The sequence below is a fragment of the Manduca sexta genome, chromosome 11 (assembly GCF_014839805.1).
Source record: "Manduca sexta isolate Smith_Timp_Sample1 chromosome 11, JHU_Msex_v1.0, whole genome shotgun sequence".
Lineage (NCBI taxonomy): Eukaryota > Metazoa > Arthropoda > Insecta > Lepidoptera > Sphingidae > Manduca > Manduca sexta.
The window spans coordinates 9591118-9610465 of NC_051125.1; the positions used below are offsets into that span (position 1 = coordinate 9591118).

The 19348-nt window shown below is 40.1% G+C and overlaps 2 protein-coding genes across 2 annotated transcripts in view; one reads left to right on the top strand and one right to left on the bottom strand.

Annotated features, from left to right (window-relative positions):
- The window catches only part of LOC115452670 (interference hedgehog), a 69869-nt gene that overhangs the window by 13758 nt on the left and 36763 nt on the right, over positions 1-19348 (top strand). The window lies entirely within an intron of this gene.
- On the bottom strand, positions 15964-16812 carry LOC115454409. Its single transcript, XM_030183144.1, has one exon. It carries the CDS (start codon positions 16810-16812, stop codon positions 15964-15966), a length of 849 nt encoding a protein of 282 aa, XP_030039004.1.

Consider the following 19348-nt stretch of genomic DNA (forward strand, 5'->3'; position numbering starts at 1 on the left):
TATGTTTAATTATAATTATTAGTTACTAGCTTTTGCCCGCGGCTCCGCCCGCGTTATAAAGTTTTTCGGGCTAAAGTTTTCCGTTATAAAAATAGTAGTTTCCCGGGAGCCTATGTTCTTCCCAGGGTCTCAAACTGTCTCCATACCAAATTTCATCTTAATACGTTAGGTAGTTTTTGAGTTTAACACGTTAAGGCAGACAGATGCAGCGGGGGACTTTTGTTATATTATTTAGAACTTTTTAAGTGAAACAATCCCGTCATACATCATTGTTGCATAACTTTAACCGTTTACGTAGCGCAGGCAACGGAAGCTCTCAAAACTCATAATTTTCCCCGTTTTTGCAACATGTTTCATTACTGCTCCGCTCCTATTGGTCATAGCATGATGCTATATAGCCTATAGCACTCCAGGAACAAAGGGCTATCCAACACAAAAATATTTTTTCAGTTCAAACCGGTAGTTCCTGAGATTAGCCATTACTGCTCCGCTCCTATTGGTCATAGCGTGATGATATATAGCCTATAGCTCTCCACGAACAAAGGGCTATCCAACGCAAAAAGAATTTTTCAGTTTGGACCGGTAGTTCCTGAGATTAACCATTACTGCCCCGCTCCTATTGGGTATAGCGTGACGATATATAGCCTATAGCACTCCACGAATAAAGGGCTATCCAACGCAAAAATAATTTTTCAGTTTGGACCGGTAGTTCCTGAGATTAGCCATTACTGCCCCGCTCCTATTGGGTATAGCGTGATGATATATAGCCTATAGCACTCCACGAACAAAGGGCTATCCAACGCAAAAAGAATTTTTCAGTTTGGACCGGTAGTTCCTGAGATTAACCATTACTGCCCCGCTCCTATTGGGTATAGCGTGATGATATATAGCCTATAGCACTCCACGAATAAAGGGCTATCCAACGCAAAAAGAATTTTTCAGTTTGGACCGGTAGTTCCTGAGATTAGCCATTACTGCCCCGCTCCTATTGGGTATAGCGTGATGATATATAGCCTATAGCACTCCACGAACAAAGGGCTATCCAACGCAAAAAGAATTTTTCAGTTTGGACCGGTAGTTCCTGAGATTAACCATTACTGCCCCGCTCCTATTGGGTATAGCGTGATGATATATAGCCTATAGCACTCCACGAACAAAGGGCTATCCAAAGCAAAAGAATTTTTCAGTTTGGACCGGTAGTTCCTGAGATTAGCGCGTTCAAACAAACAAACAAACAAACAAACAAACAAACAAACAAACAAACAAACAAACAAACTCTTCAGCTTTATATAATAGTATAGATAACCAAGGAAATAAGTATAGTGGTATTTGTTCCACACAGTTGGTGTGAATTCGGTAATGACGTAAGGGGCCAAGTGGTCATCTCGCACGACCATTGTGCTGCCATTAAGATAACGTCTTCCGCAAGTCGCATCGCACTGGTCAAAAAAAGGACGTTGCTGGGCGATATCAATATAAGTACTCATAGTAATATGTAGAGCAAATGGCACGTATTCTGGCTGTATAGAGAGTTTCAAGGATCGCTTTCCAGGTTAGGAAATGGTGTAATTAAAATAAAACTATTTTGCTGATTTTATCTCGGGTTTTATATAATTAGGACGAAAATAGTTTCATTTTAATGTCTAACATTCGCGTAAACATAAGTAATCATTATGAATTGGCGTAAAATTTTGGATTTGGACAAAACTGAGGTGCATATAATTTGTATCCAATCTACTCGACTCTATCATGTTTTGCGGCAGATATAACCACGACGAATTGTGTGTGTAACCAAAATACAGTTATTGAACTGATCTGTGGGTGTACTTAAAGGTGTAGTGTTATGTGTAAAATACAGAAAAATAATGTCATCTAAAAATGTACCTTCTGCGTCCCCGCACACGAAATACCTATACCTAGTTCGTTAACTGAGTATGTGCTATTGAATTGATTGTATCTATTAACAAACATAACGTGTATTTTATTAATAAATATGTTACAATGTTCGTAATAAATACCGAGATAACATTTTGCCTTTGACGCTTATAAAATGTTTGCGAGTTATTTATGAATGAAAATGCATCAAATATAAGATATTACAGAGGGATTAAGACATAAACAATATCAAGATTATAAGAATACAGAAAATAAAATGTTGATACGTTTCGACTTATTTCTTATTATTAATTATCTCACTATTATTATAAATGTGAAAGTTTGTCAGAATGTTTGGATGTTTGTATATTTGTTAGAAGTAAACGTAGAAATGTAGATTTGGATGAATTTTGGCACAAGGGTAGATCATGCCCTATATTAACATAGACATTTTGTCCCAGTATTTTGCTTCTAAAAGAAATAATAGAATTATTTAATCAGATTTTTAAATAGATGGCGCTATTGTGTTTTAAGGAATTGGAGCGGGAAATACTATTCACGCGGATGATGCCGAACAACACCTAGTATGTTATAAAGTAAGTGAAATGTAGCATAATATTGGTACTATTATGAAGTCATACTTAAGTCTATACGTGTAGGCGCCATACATTCCCTAACAGATATCTAATATGCTAAGTCAATTAGGAACAGTTTAATAGAATCAAGTCGGCTAGTTTGAACTGGTAATTAGGGTAATAGATTATATACCTACGTTCGGTGGAATATCTTCGTAGATTGAGTGATGGAATTGTTATTGTATTACGTTGGCCAACGTATGTGTACTCTATAGCTCTGATGTGTTCTATATATAAAGTATATTAGACCTCTCTTATACATTATGTGTGGTTTAACAACAGTACGAATGTTTTGAAAAAGACACGTTTGGATATTTAAATACTTTCAGCTATGAATGTTTTCTTAAGATGCAATTATCATCAGCCGCAGGATGTCCACTGCTGAACATGGGCCTCCAAAGATGTCCATATCAACCTATTGTAAGCGGTCCACATCCAGCGACCTCCTGCGATTTTTATGAGGCCATCTGTCCACTTCGTGGGTGCCTATGACATCTTACTTAAATGACATCTTATCTACGAGGAAAGATGCAATATTGTCTGATAATACTGAACTATGTGAACTGGTGGAATAATAGTTAACAATAAAAGATCGCATATTTTCAATTTCATTGTAATCTTACCCATGACAAAAAATGGACAAAAACAAATGTGTAATCTCAATGTCTTTGAGGTGTAATTAATAGTGAAGCAGATAACAAATTAGATTCAAAGTAAACATTTCTCGTTAATGGAGGACAAGAATAGCAGTCGACGTCAAATGACACATGTCACGTTTGTAAACGTTTGTTCTTTGATAATAAGGTTAAGAAACCTATATCGTTTTGTGTTTTTAATTAAGAGAATGTCTGGATAATGCTGGAGATAAATAAAGGAAAACATTATTGGTTACAGACATTAAATTATTGATTAATGTGTATATATTTTATTGCTTTGAATGATGAGACGAGCTTGTCGTTCGCCTGATGGGAAGCGATACGACCGCCTAACAGTAGAAACTAGGGGTCGCAATACCGGACCATTTTTCAAAACCGGTATTTTCGGTATTGATCTAAAATAAATTCCGGTATTCCGGTATTTTCGGTATTTCCGGTATTTGAAGAAATATTAGAAAAATAGGAAATATACATTTAAGTTAGTAATTAAATGTCAATTTTTTATGATTGCTTAGTGGTTAGTTAAAGGCTGAATGAAAAGAGATTATTTTCATTGTTAATGCCCTTCTGATTTCTGAGAGCTAGCTCAAACCTTCCTTCTACCCTTTACCCTCTCTCTGGTTTCATTTTGATTAAGAATGATCGAGTTGACAGGAGAGGGGGCGGAGTCGCTATACATTTACGTAGCGACCTGAAATATAAAACTGTAATATCTTCCTCTGCTTCTTATTCTGCTTATGCGAATTTTCTGTTACTTGAGGTTTGGGTCAAGAGAGTGAAAACCTTACTAAGTGTTATTTACTGTCTCTCATCTCTTGATTACTTCTCCAGTCTGGAAACAGTTCTGGAATCTATAAGATCAGAATATGCTCATCACATCATCATGGGTGATTTAAATACTGATCTCCTTGCCAGCCACTCTTCCCGATCTCGTAAACTCCTTACTGTCCTTGACTCTGCTAAACTGCATGTCCTACCACTGCAAGCCACCCACCATAATATGGATGGTAACGACACTTGGCTTGACATTATCCTCACCTCTGGTCCTTCCCCTGTTTTCTCTCCCGGTCAATTTCCCGCTCCTGGCTTCTCTCACCATGATCTCATCTACGTGTCTTACGCCCCAAAACCTCCCAAGGTCCCCTCTAAGATATTGCACTTGCGTAGTTTTGGTCGCAATGATGCGGATAAGCTGAAAGTAGACGCTGCTAACTTTAACTGGGATCACCTATTGGCAGCCAACTCTGTTGATGATGAAGTCGCAATTTTTAACCGCGCTGTCACTTCACTCTTTGATACCCATGCCCCTTTAAAGAAAATTAAATTAAACGTCATCCTGCACCATGGATTACACATGGGGTTAGGATGGCGATGAGACGAAGGGATCGGGCATTTCACCAGTACAGAAGGGATCGTTCGGAGGAAAACTGGTGCCTTCTTGAGGCTGCAAGGAATCGGTGTAACCAGATGGTACGTAATGCTAAACGCCGATACATTCTCAATAATATTTCTTCTTCCTCACCACCCAGTCAGAATCTGGAGATTCCTCGGAAATCTGGGTAATGGCAAAGTTAAAAACATAGATCTCCACGGTGCGACTATTGGTTTGGATGACATTAATAAACATTTCACATATGTTACCATAATTGATCACCAAACTAGGCGTCGTACTATGGATTTCTTAGCGGGTCTATCCAGGCCTAACATTAATACTTTTCATTTTTCTTCTGTGTCGTTGGGTGAAATTAGAAAAGGCATCCTGTCCATTAAATCCAGTGCCACTGGCTGTGACAACATCAGTCATCGCATGATAATCTCTATCCTGGACCAACCTCTACCAATCATGTGTCATATCATTAACGCCTCCCTCAGCACTGGTATCTTTCCGTCTTTGTGGCGGAGAGCTATTGCTATCCCTCTTCCTAAAATCCCTAACCCATCACTTGCTAAGCATTTCCGTCCCATATCTATTCTTCCTTTTCTCCCCAAAGTGCTCAAGGCCTGTGCTCACAAGCAACTGTCTGAGCATGTGCACCGAAACAACCTACTGTGCCCACTCCAGTCTGGTTTCAGGCCTGGCCATAGCACTATTACTGCACTCCTCAAAGTGACTGGCAATATTAGGGCGGGCATGGAAGATTCCAAAGTCACTGTTTTGGCTTTGGTTGATTTTTCCAACGTCTTCAATACAGTCAGTCACGACATTCTTCTTGCAAACCTCTCCTACCTTATGATCTCGCCCAAGGCACTGAATTGGTTCTCGTCATATCTTCAGGGACGCCAAGAGTTGGTGTGCCTAGACGATTCTTCGTCTAGCTGGCGTGATATAGACTGTGGCGTCCCTCAAGGCGGCATAGTCTCCCCATTATTGTTCTCTATCTTCATAAACCTCTTAACACAAAATCTTCAATGTGTGTACCATCTGTATGCTGATGACTTGCAAATTTATTCTCAGAAGCAAGTAGATTGTGTGTCCGCAGCTGTAGATAGGGTAAATAAGGACAATTTCGGCCTTTCGGTAAACGCCGTTAAATTGCCATAAAATACCAGGCCATTATTGTAGGCAGCTCAAGGCTTTTAAACAGGTTGTATTTTACATCTATTCTCCCTGTTATGTTTCTCAGCTTTGTTTATCTGACAGCTTGCTGTTTGTTCAGCTTTGTTAATCTGACAGCCAACTAGATTCAAGTTGTATCACAATATTAGCTAATCACAACGGCCCTACGTGTAGACGTAGGCATGGCAGTCTTCGCACTGCTCAGGCTGCCATGCTCTCAGCGCTGAGAAACAGACTTGTCATCACAGCAATGTTCCGTCCTTAGATAAATAACATCTATGAATAATGAGGATAGACTTTAAAGAACAAAAAATATTTCTAATAAGTTCTAATAAAAATAACAATTAACAGTTAACACCGCTATGCTTAGAACAAAACAAAAGTAGCAATATAGCTATAAGCCATGTATTCTGCTCGCTCTTTATAGAATATACGCCTATACGAATGAATGAAATTGCAAGCAGCTTAAATTTTTGCGATTTAAAACTGGAGAAGTTAATAATTATACACACACATTTTGTACTGAATTTTATTTTTATAAAATACCGAAAATACCGAAAATCCCGGTTTTTGTAAAATCAATACCGGTATTTTGAAGTTCTTAATTTGGTCCGGTATTCCGGTATTTTCGAAATCCGGGATACCGGTTTGCGACCCCTAGTAGAAACACGATCCAATACCTTGAATTTCAAAGTATTGTTTGGCATTCCACTGAGCTCGCCATCTTGAGACATGAGATGTTAAGTCTTATTATGTCCAGTAGTTACACTAGCTACAATGTCCTTCAAACCGGAACACAACAGTGTCTACACACTGCTGCTTAGCGGCAGATATAGAAATTGCTGTGGTACCTACCTAGGCGAACTCTCACACATGAGAGACCTACCACCAATATCATTAATTAATTGTATTACAATTATAGGTGTTCATATTGGCAAAAGCTATAGACGTAACCTTACTGATTTATTATGTAAGGTGTTACTAACCAGAGGTGCATCTGCTGTTAACGGACCCTTCATCATAACATGATTAAGTACTCTTACTTGTCAGGGAGTGATAAGGTCTCTACCTTATCACTCCCTGACAAGTAAGTGGGTCATCCAATATTGAGTTTACAGTACCTAACCACCTGTAATACTTAAAATTCATTGTCCCAGTTTTAAAGCAAAAAGGGAATTAAAAGGAGGATTTTGCCTTTCTAAATTTCAAAGAACATATGAATCACAACAGCAGGCTGTTATTTTACGTTGGGTTTCTTTCAAGCTAGCCCAACTAACATTGTAGATATCCGATATGACCATGTCTTTAAAGGTTTGCATTACCCCTAGAATTATTTTGACGATGAAGGTACTCCTAAATGGAGATAATAAACACTTGCCATCAGGTAACCTAACTGCTTGATAATCTTCCTTTAGAAATATAAAAGTCTTATTGACACAGTATAAAATGCGTAAGCATATTTATATCACCTCTATAGTGGCTATACAGGCCTTCCCACTGATAACCATTTTTGAACAAAAACGTTTTCAAGAACTAATGAGTTCTTTGACACGTCTCATGATACTAAAAGTCTTACAAAGGTTGCTCTTTTCTTCCCACACTATTTCGAGATGCTAAGTTCAAATAATAAACATTTTATCAGGTTTCTACTTTGACTGTCACATTCTGGTTGTCATGCTACGTCTCGATTCCATTAATTTCTATTTCTGTATTTTTATAAGAAAAGTATAATTCCTACTAACGTTTTTTCAATGGCTCGCCTGCGTGAAGCCTTTTCCCGAAATAATACTTCTACAGGAACTTTTATTTTTGCTAAAAAAGTAGTTTAATCTATTCTTCGATTTTAAAACTATCTCTATTCCATGTATTTCTATTTTGCTAAAATATGTTAATTTGTTGCGCTGTTGCTGTGTTTCATACGGACAAATCGACAACTGGATTTTCGTTTTCACAACCTATCCTCATATCATAAAGAATTCTAGTTTAGATGTATGAAGTAATTCCAGGAACCAGGTATTTGATTCTTTATATTTAGTAAATAGAATATCGTGAGTGATATTTTTTCCCGAGACTTTTGCGTCGACAAAACAAGCAAAACTACTATAGGACAAGGCATTAAATACTAAGAAATAAGGTCTCTATTCCATTGAGGTTTTATTCGCTTTTGTTATTAACACAAACGCTGCAATAAAATTAAGAATCTGAAGTTGATGGTTATATAATGGAGTGAAATAGAGGAATCATTTTTATGTGCGTCGCGTGTGGCATGCGGGCGGCGCAATTGTTTTACGACAGATTTTATTGAAAATGCCCTTATAAAATGCCTTTCTCTTCGTACAAGACGGTGTTGTTTATTTTTTGGGTTATGCGATTGTATACAATGTACGCTATTAACGTTGATATCTTTATGGAGCTCACAACGAGGTTATGTATTCTGTTTCAGTATTCAAATTATGATTTATAAACATTTATATGTTTTATTAACACTATTAGATTATAATGAAACTGATAGTTCAACGAGACGCTTTACTAATTGTGGATCTTTCTTGAAATTGAAATCTTGTACAAGTCACTTCTTCCCTAATTGTTCGTAGATTTTGTGATCGCCTGATCCATCTGCTGGTTTTGCTAATATATGCATTTGATGTTCATTTTTGATTAATTAAATTCATTCACCGTACATAACAGGTAGTCCGCGAAACAACATTCTGAGCGTCATCTATCACAAAGTGTTTGTATAGGATTTTAAAATGGAAGCAGCGTCTGAGTTTCCGCTAGTGAGCCTTCATTATATTCCTTCATTATTCGTATCCTTCGTCCTTTGTGACCAACTAGAGCAGAAGAAATAGTCACTTCATAAATCAAATCGCATTTTAAGTTTAACGTTATAAGGTTTCGATTATTCCCTTAAACAATATATATTTCGACAAGGTTTTGTATCTTTCATGTTTAAATAAGAAATATCTGAAACAAGTTTGAGCTACGGCGCTTAGTTATTTTGCAGTTTGCAAACAGTAACAATTTTAACGACGTGAAATTGTCATTCTAGAGTTTCTGGTTCTAGTAAAGTTTGATCTATTTTTTTGTGTCAATTATATATTTGTAAAAAGTTTATGAAACTCACCTTGTTAATAAGTTGTTATCTATTGTAGACATGGAAATATTTTCAAGTAATGTAAAACCTTTATCCACTTTTAAGGAGTGTTGCTAGTTATTGCTAGGAAATATGTTTTAAATACATTGTTTAATTTTCTCGATCAGGTTCTATTAAACAAAATAATTGTAAAATCCATGATAATAGAAAAATTTATTTACGTACCAACCAACGATCTTAGTTGGTATGAATAACTTTAAACCAACTCCAAAAGTGTGGCAAACACCGGATACCCGCGCAAACCCAATGCTAATACCGACTACCTTTTCGTTAATCCGACCGTTAACTGTCAATTAAGCGGCCATAAATTCGCGTTCCCCTAATCCTGAATGCGTGACACACGCTTGTCAAGGAAGCATTATGCGATTTCGAATGCGGCGGGGATACGTCAATAAAGTGCTGGTGATAATGCGACGAGTGACGTAACGCGAGCGGCCATGTTGGATGACGTCGGGTTGTCAGAACTTGGAACTTGGACGTGCGTTTTGATTTTGTAGGAAAGACAAATTAAGAAGGTTAATAGCAATGTTTATAAAAAGAGCAAGTGATCACAAACAGGATACACATTACGCCTTTATCCTCGAAAGAGTAGGCAGGGGAGCAACTAGGACAATTATTTTCCGCCTATTTTTTCTGCCCCATGACGTACTTGTGGTCGAGCCTGATTTGATTTAACTCCGGGCTGATATTGGGGAAAAAATCCCAATATTACTTTGCCCGACCCTCAGGATACCAGAGCCGTGTCGTACTGTGCACGCAATACAACTACGCCACCGAGGTAGTCAACTAATACAATTTTAATGATAAATTAAAGACATCTCTCTTCAATATACGTAATAATAGTAAATTAATGTAGTATAGAAGTTTTTGCTTGCGGTTCCACCCGCGAAAAACAGAATATCTGGGAAAACAGTCTCGTTATATATTTAACCGGGATAAAATAGAGCCTCTATTGTAAGTTAGATTTCTAGCAATACAACTACAATTCCATGCAGTACTTTTCGCGTAAAGTAAGGGACGGATATCGGCCCGTTACTCTTTATTATTTATAAAGGCGAGCCTTTTTATAGCGAATAACTGATTACGATTGAACACCGGTATAGTTCACCGCTGAGAGATTTGTAATTTGATTATCTGCGTGACTAACCGCCTTTTCAATAAGCGATCCGAATCGCTATTTTCAATCTATCTGAAAAATGGACCAATCAGAACATAGTTCTTTTACACGCTTACAAATGAGTTATTTTGATTGGTTCATTTACGGAATCGGATTGAATATTGAGATTGGGATGGACTTGAAAACTCCTGTAAGTCATACTCAGAATCTGTTTAGGTGTGTTAATAAGTAGGTATACAAGGTTTTGCTCGGGGCTTGACCACTAGAGACACTTTTTCCGGATTAAAGTAAACTATAAAGTATTTTTTTATACAGGCACAGCAAAGTGATCCCATTGTACTTGATAATAAGTAGAGTGAGGTCCAATAGAATGTCGACTGACTGATTATGCCTGTTGGAACCGGATATGCACAGACTGATCCCGGATCGCGACACACCTCCGTGGGCCACTATGGCTGGTTTTAACGTTTTGTGTACGGTGTTCGCTATCTGGGATATAAAATATTTTCCACCAGCCGTATATTGTTTTAAAAAAAATTATCGACAAATTGCTGCTCACTGTACTTTAACGTCAGAATAAAAATAATCCTGCCTAATTTACAAGAATGCTTTCACGGTAAATTATAATTCAAAAGACCGGTGTCACATTTACCAAGCGAGTGACAACTCGTCCTCTTTGGCACGTTGACAAGATGCGTGTCATATTAGTTTCCAAACTGACATACTATGTAACCACGCGTTCTTGTAAGTTATTAAATGCGGGTGACAATCAAGATTCTCCAGAGAATTTTTGTGTCAAACTATTGCAAATATTTTTAATTTATTTTAAAAAAAAAAATTGTTTAATTTACTGCTGTTTTCAATAAACGATACTAATTGTTGTTGTTCGATCCATCGTGAAAATGGACCAATCACAACAAAGTTATTTTGACATGCTTACTGTAAAAAAAACCTTTGTTGACTTTGTTGACTGATCTTGATCGGTATTTTTTTTTATCATTTATCACAAGTTTGGATTTTGTTGCTAGTGTAAATAGACAGCCTTGACGCTCACAATGGGAAGAGCGAAATTTCTCATTCATTGTAGAAAAAATAAAGCGATAGATATGTGAGTTTCTTAATTCATTTGACCAAAAAAATGTGTCAAATGTGGATTTGATTTCAATACCACATTATAAACCTCCTCTCATAATGGAGTCTGGAAACATGCACAGATTTCTATTCTACTTCCCTCAGTCTTGAGATAATTGCACAAAACAATTGACTCCAAGCTGAACGCATTATTCTCTAGCGTTTGTTTAGCGCAGTGTACCACGCCTCATTATGTATTCTTCCAAATCCTAAATAGACTCCCATAAATACCCTGGCATTTTAGATTCTTTGTTGCGTATTTAGGTAGCTTAATATGTCTGTATTTGAAGAATTTGTGCCCATTCGTCTGTAATTTCAGAATGATTTGAATTTCAGGTCATAACTCACAACCAAAGATATTAAATTATACAGTTAGATAAACAACTTTGGTCACAATACCATGATCTTTTTGTCTCCTCGGTTAATTTTGCTTCGTATGCTCTCTCTCTCACTAATGTCCAAAATGTTCCTATGATCATTTTACTGTTTAAAAATTATGGTATGATGTTCTCGATATAAACAGGACTCAACATTGTCCAAGTTTTATCTAAAGCGATGAAGATAATACAACCGGTACTATCTCATGAAGGGACGTCAGAGCTGATGCGTAGACAATAACCTCGCCTGGCCGCGCTTCGTAGAATATCAATGCGCTCGATCCTAAACAGTCGCCTGTAATTGCATGTTAATTAACAGCTAGAGGGCATTTGTAAACGCATGTCACAGTTGATATGGTTTGCCCAAACGGCTCAAGAGAGCAGGTGTTAATTTGGTTGGATTAGAAATGCTTTTTATGCTGGGTTATCTGTCATTGTTTACAAAAAGACAATGTTAAGATCTACCTACTTTGACAACGGTTTTAGGCATTCGATATTTGAAATTCGGTTTGACATATAATTTTAATTTAACGAAGTTATTCCATGCCTTATTTATTTCGGTAAAGGACGTTGACATTAAACAAGTGGACCTCGCATCGCAGGTATTTTTTGATTATTTATATCATACATGTAATACGATCTTTTAAGGGGACGATGTTTATAAACGTAATTTACGACTTTGATCTTTGTGTTCCTAGAAATAGTAATGTTTTTTTTACGGCAAAGTGATTCTTTGGTCCTCATTATATCAGTGTAGTTTAAATACTTCGACCAGAACGACGTTATATTCATTGTTATGTAATAGATTTTCAAATGCCTAAATGTGTGCTCGCCACTTTTCGTGTATAGTTGGGCTATACTTGCAGTGCGTGCCTTTCATCACTGTGACGGGGTAATATTGAAAACAAAATAATAATTTCTTCTAAAAGCCAGATAAATTGAGGTTCGATATCTTAAATCTTTTTGCAACTAGCAAATTTTTCTTTGAACATTCTTTGTAGTTAAATTTATACTACTTAAGTAATATAACTCTTTGGGATCGCTGGATGTAGGTTTTTCTGCGAGCACCGTATTGAGGCTGACAATAATAAAAATTCGGTCTTCTTATAACGGCCTTTTATTTTATCGTTTAATTGTACAGAGCCGCGCACTCCACTGCGTGTGTTCGGTGTGTGTGAGTTCCCTTGTCGTAGACAATACTCCGTTTTAGTTTTTGTCCATAGACATACCGAGTGGCGTTCGGATACGCCACACCACCCCCCCACGGAGAAGGATAAAAGGTTAACAAAAATCGGGAAAATCCTTAAATTTAACGCGCCTACCAGATCTAGTAGTGTAGGGCAAGTTAGTTGTGGTTGCGGTCTTATCTGGTGATACAGAAGGGGAGAGTTAGGAAAAATGGATTGTGGGAGGACAGACTTTCCAGGAACATTCGGTAGTTTCATCGGCGGCTCAGACAAGCTAGAATCGCTAGAGCTAAGGTTAGTGTGGTCAATGAAGGCCGGTTTGAGCCGATCCACGCTGACAACGACGCACTTTCCCTTGATGTCCAGTGTCATAGTCTTGCCGTCTTCGGCACGGTCTACGACCCGGAAAGGACCGGTGTACGGTGGTTGTAGGGGGCGTCTAACGGTATCGTCACGGAGAAATACGTGTGTCGCCGATGCAAGTTCCTTGAAGATGAAGGTTGAGGGTTTAGAATGACTGGAAGCAGGAATTGGGCGTACAGTCGACATTTTGCGTCGCAATTGTACGACAAAATCTGCTGAGTCCTCGATGCCAACAGGTCCAGGATTTGAAATTAACATTTCTCCAGGTAGGCGGAGAGTTTCTCCATAGAGCATTTCAGCAGTTGTGCACTTAATATCTTCCTTGAAGGCGGACCGCATGCCAAGGAGGACGAAAGGGAGCGCACGAACCCAAGAATCCTGGTGGCACATAAGTGCAGCTTTAAGTTGGCGATGAACGCGTTCTATCATCCCGTTAGCACAGGGGTGGTAAGAAGTTGTTCTAATGCGCTTGGTGGCGAAGTGTATCATCAGTCGGCGGAAAAGGTCCGACTCAAACTGAGTACCTTGATCAGTGGTTATGACTAAAGGAACGCCGAAGCGGGGAATCCATTCTCTGGTGAAAGTCTCGGCCACTTCCTCTGCGGTTATGGAACGCATTGGCCACACCTCGGGCCATCTGGTACCTCTGTCAATAGCTGTTAAACAATAGCGGAAATCATTGCAAACCGGCAAGGGACCGACGATGTCGAGGTGGACGTGTCGGAAACGACCGGATGGAAGGTCGAATTTGCCGGGCGGAGCAGAGTTGTGGCGCGACACTTTAGCACGTTGACACGCCTCACAAGTGCGAGCCCACTCCTTGCAATCCTTTTTGACCGAAGGCCAGACGAAACGTTTGGTCACGAGATGGGTTGTAGCACGAGCGCCTGGGTGACTTAAGTTATGCAGTTTGTTGAAGGCTGCTCTGCGAAAAGTAGGGGTTAAATAGGGACGAGGCTTACCGGTAGACATATCACAGGTGACCAGGATGTCAGTGCCAGGAATGACGACTTTAGTCAACTGAAGGCTAGAGTTATGGAGAAGAAGCTCAGCTAACTCCTGATCAGTCTCCTGTGATTTAGCAAGGTCTTCATAGTCTTGCTCGAGAGCGATAGCGTCGACGCGTGACATTGCGTCAGCGACGACATTGTCCTCTCCCTTAATATATTTAATGTCAGTGGTGAACTGACTAATAAAAGATAGTTGGTTCAACTGTGAGGGTGGGAGTTTTTCCCTACGCTGCACAAAAGCGTATAGGAGTGGTTTATGATCTGTGAATATGGTCACGTGCTGAACCTCGAGAACGTGGCGGAAGTGTTGTACGCTTTCGTACACCGCCAGCAGCTCGCGGTAATAAGTTGGCCACTGCGCTTGTTGTGTGGTAAGTTTCCTGCTAAAGAAAGCAAGGGAAACCACTGCCCATCAATTTTCTGCTGAAGGCAGGATCCGACATGGGCACTTGAAGCGTCCGTAAACAATCCAAGGGGCGCGTCGTTAATCGGATGCTGTAGCAAAGTGGCATTGGATAGACTCCTTTTACAGGCCCTCAAACTGCGTCAGTAGCTCAGGCGACCATGTAAATGGTTTAGCGCCTTTGCCATTGGTAGCGACCACAGCGTCGATAAGTGGGGCCTGGAACTGCGCGGCGTGAGGCACGAAACGGCGGTAATAGTTTAACATGCCGAGAAAACGACGCACACCTTGTATAGTCTTCGGAGGGGGAAAACTCAAAATAGCTTGCACTCGTTCTTGTGGGGGTCTGGTGCCTTCTGGGCTGATATGGTAACCCAGAAATGCCACTTCACGAGCACCAAGGATACACTTCGAAGGGTTGATTACTACCCCGTAATTTTGGAGGCGCCCGAAAAGAATCCGAAGATGCTCCCGGTGGAGAGCCTCATCTGCAGAGTAGACGAGGATGTCATCCACGTAGGGAAAACAAAAGTCGAGACCCCGTGTGACCTCATCGACAAACCTTTGAAAGGTTTGACCGGCGTTACGGAGACCGAAGGTCATGAAGGGAAATTCGAAGAGGCCAAACGGAGTAACGATGGCGGTCTTCGGGACGTCCTCTTCTGCCACGGGGATCTGGTGGTAGGCCTTGACCAGGTCGAGGGTGCTAAAGATATTGGCACCTGCAAGATTGTGGGCAAAGTCGTTGATGTGTCGGACCGGGTAACGGTCTGGTATTGTTCTGGCGTTCAGTGACCTGTAATCGCCACAGGGACGCCAAGTGTTGTCTTTTGATGGCCATGTGCAAGGGGACGACCAGGCACTTTTAGATGGTCGTGCGATGCCTGATTGAATCATGTCATCAAATTCCTTTTTGGCTGAGATTAATTTCTGCGGAGCCAAACGCCGAGGCTGACAGGAAATGGGTGGCCCGTCCGTTGTTTTTATAAAGTGGACAGTGTTGTGTTTGACCGTCCTGGGAAGGCCTGGTGGACGGGTTATATCAGGAAACTCTGCCAGCACCTGTGCGAAAGCAGAATTGGCTGAAGCAACGGCTTTGATACTGGGTTGCTCCGATGTTGCAGAAGAGGCGGAAGCTGAAAGGCTAGTGGTTCCGTCAACCAATTTTTATTGCGACAATCTGGCAAAAGATGGTAATAAGACAGGAAATCTGAGCCCAGAATAGCGGTGGTAACGTCGGCAACGACGAACTGCCAAATAAATTTCCGGCGGAGACCAAGGTTCAGTGTCAAGTTAATAGTGCCGTAGGTCTTAATACTGCTCCCATTAGCGGCGCTGAGCTCGTAGTCAGTGGGTTTCCTCTGACCTGCAAGCCAGCGGCGTGGGTAGCAGCATAGATCAGACCCAGTGTCAATAAGGAATTGTCGCTTAGTGACATGGTCAGTGACAAATAGACGGCGGCCGTTGGGTTGAGTGGAGTCGCAATCAGTCGCCGCCGCTACTGATTGCTCGGAGGGTTTTCCGACTCCCAGTTGCAAGGAGTAACACACTTGTTGGCCTTTGTACCATACTTCTTGTGATACCAACAACTCGAGCGGGCATTGTAAGTGGTATTGCGGGAAGATTGCCTTCTTCTAGATGAGGAGCGATCCCGAGACCTAAAGCGACCAGTGCGGGTGGAGGATAGAGCAGCAACTTGCTTTCTTAGCTCCTCAATCTGCTCCATCAAGGTGGTCAGAGAAGGCGCGGCGGCAGTGGCGCAAACATTTGCAGTAGCTGGTTGCGCCTCAACAATCTTGTCAGCTATGTCGGCGATCCTCTCCAAACCGAGATCGGCCTGGGCGGCGAGGATGCCTTGAACATGCTGAGGTAAGCGTCGTAGCCATAACTGACGAAGGATGTTGTCGTCGGTAAATGTGGGCCCTGCAAGAGATTTCAGGTGACGGAGGAATTGTGATGGTTTCCTATCACCAAGTTCCTCCTCACTGAGAAGTTTCCTCAACCTTTGTTCTTCAGATGAAGAAAACCGTTTGACAAGTGTGTTTTTTAAGTTTTTATATTTGTCCTGAGCCGGGGGATTGGCCACTATGTCCTCGATTTCCCCAGCAATTTGATGATCAATTTTGCTGAGAATGTGACTGTATTTGGTCTCATCCGTGGTAATCCCTGCAAGCAAAAACTGTGCCTCTGCTTGAGCAAACCAAACGTTTGCCCTATCAGGCCAAAATGGTGGCAGTTTTATAGCAACCCTGCATATGGACGTAGCATTAGGCTGCACTTGCGAGGCGCGCAGATTAGCGTTTTCAGCCTCCAAAGCGGAGAGGCGAGCTAGCAATTCCTCAGACATGGTTAATGAAAGGGAATGAATAAGCAGGTGTTGGAAAGGAACCACAACCAACCGTCACCACACACAATAATAAAATTTAGGTTTTTAGATATTTGCACTTGTGATAAACATAAAATAGCAGATAAACATAAATGAACACAAAATGGTAAAATACTTAATTAGTTGTGTGGTTTGATATAAGCAAATACAAAATATATACTTAATCTAAATGGACAATAACCATTGAGCGAATTTCTACAATGAGTATTAACGTTACGGTTAGTCCGGCTGATTGCCATCACTTATTTTATACAAAGGTATGAACAAATTTAAGTTAATGTAAACAAAGTTGGATTAAATGTAAACAATATTAACAAATGCTATATGGCACTTTAAATTTAAATAGCAGTCACACCGAATGTCACTGGATGTTATCGTTAAGATTGAACTTCACTGAGGTTAAAATGTCTGTAATGGACTTGTAATTTCCAAGTCTCCGGCAAAAACGTAGATAAGCAGTACTTGCGTGAACCAGAACGAAGCACGTTGACAGGTGACAGCTAAGTTGACAGGTGACAGCTAAGTTGACAGGTGACAGCTAAGTTGACAGGTGACAGCTAAGTTGACAGTTGACAGCTAAGTTGACAGTTGACAGCTAAGTTGACAGTTGACAGGAGCAGTCATTTGCTAGTACGGCCGATGCCGATGTTGCCGATGGCGAACCCGGTGGCGCGGCATAGCACCCACGCCGATGACGTCACTCAAGTGGTTGTTGAAATACAATTTCGGCGAACTTCCTCTTGAGATTTTTTGATGCACAAACTTCCAATTGCGTTGACTCTCGACAATCCGGGTGTATTGTACCGATCTAGCCGTGGCGGCGACCGATGTATCTCGCTCAGCGTCGTAGTTGCTGGACCGGGTAAGCGGTGAGCTTGCGGGGGGCCCTGATGAGGCCGATGCTGGGCGAAAGTTGTTGCCACGGCGTTTTTCAGTCGTCAATGCTCATCAATACGGCTGTTGCAGGTTGCGACTTACGTGTTCACATCACGTCGGGGTCACCAATTTGGGATCGCTGGATGTAGGTTTTTCTGCGAGCACCGTATTGAGGCTGACAATAATAAAAATTCGGTCTTCTTATAACGGCCTTTTATTTTATCGTTTAATTGTACAGAGCCGCGCACTCCACTGCGTGTGTTCGGTGTGTGTGAGTTCCCTTGTCGTAGACAATACTCCGTTTTAGTTTTTGTCCATAGACATACCGAGTGGCGTTCGGATACGCCACAACTCTTTGAGGTTATATACCCTCTTACTTTCGCCCAACAAGTTAACGTTATTTTGAAGATCTAATTTTGGGTAAATAGTGTTAAAATCCACACAGTTAGCCAACCAACCTAATCCGTAGGGGCTATTTTGACTAAACCAGACAATAGAAAACGCGATTTTAACGGTCAATTATTTAATTATCAATCATAGAATTCTTGGAGTATGTATAATAAGCTTGCAGATCAAAATCACGTCTATGATTTGAAATAGCATTGGTATAACTTACCTTCATGTAACCTCGTTTGCCAGTAACAGAATAGTTCATCGAATTCCCCGCAGGAAACTCGTATTTTTGCGGGATAAAAAGGATTCAATGTTGTGAACGACATCGAAATGGATGGGAAATTTTAATGAAAATTGGCCGAGCAATTTATGAAATTAGTTTGGTCAGCGCGTGGGCTAGTTCTGTTTTAGGTTAGTAATTGAATTATATCAATACTGCAGGAAATTTCGCAGTATTAATACACCAACTGTGGATGTGTTCGCGGATATTTATTTGACTAAATACTAAAAGTAAATTGACATTGTATTTTAAAAATTTAAAGTGTTGTAACTTCACCAGCGCTTTTTCAAAAATTAATTGTACATCTTTGTTAATTACGTTGAGGTTGAAGTATTACGACTCAGTAAGTAAACTACTGTTCATATTTATGCCCACTTCACGTACAACTAACTAAGGTTTATTAAACCTTCCACATCTAACGTCTTCATACAAAGACCTCACGTATTACTGAAATGTAACACCCAGCATTTCTCATTCAAAACAAACATTGCAGTTCGTCCGTGACTCGACTCGTCCACTTTACACTTTTCATTTCACTGAGACGTGTACTTTAAATATTCCCATACAATACTCGGAATGCGTATACGATACTAAATAAATGTAGACGCGGTTAGAATGATGGACTTTCCGGCGAGCAAGGAATGCTTGTAAATGGCGCACGAGATTGTTTATTTAATGTTGGAATATTTCTTAACGAACTTGATTTCATGTTCTTGAATGAATGCAATTTTTGTTGCAAGACTTTTGATGGCAGTTAATATTATAACTACTATTAATTATACTAAACATACAATAAATTATGTGTTTTAATGCTTAGAAACTTTTAGAATAAAAAAAACAAAATATCTCTACGAATTATTATATATTGCGAGTGTACAAATGCAGAATGTTTCGTTTCGATTATGTTAATAAACTTTCCTGATGTCTCCATATTGTGTCAATCAAACT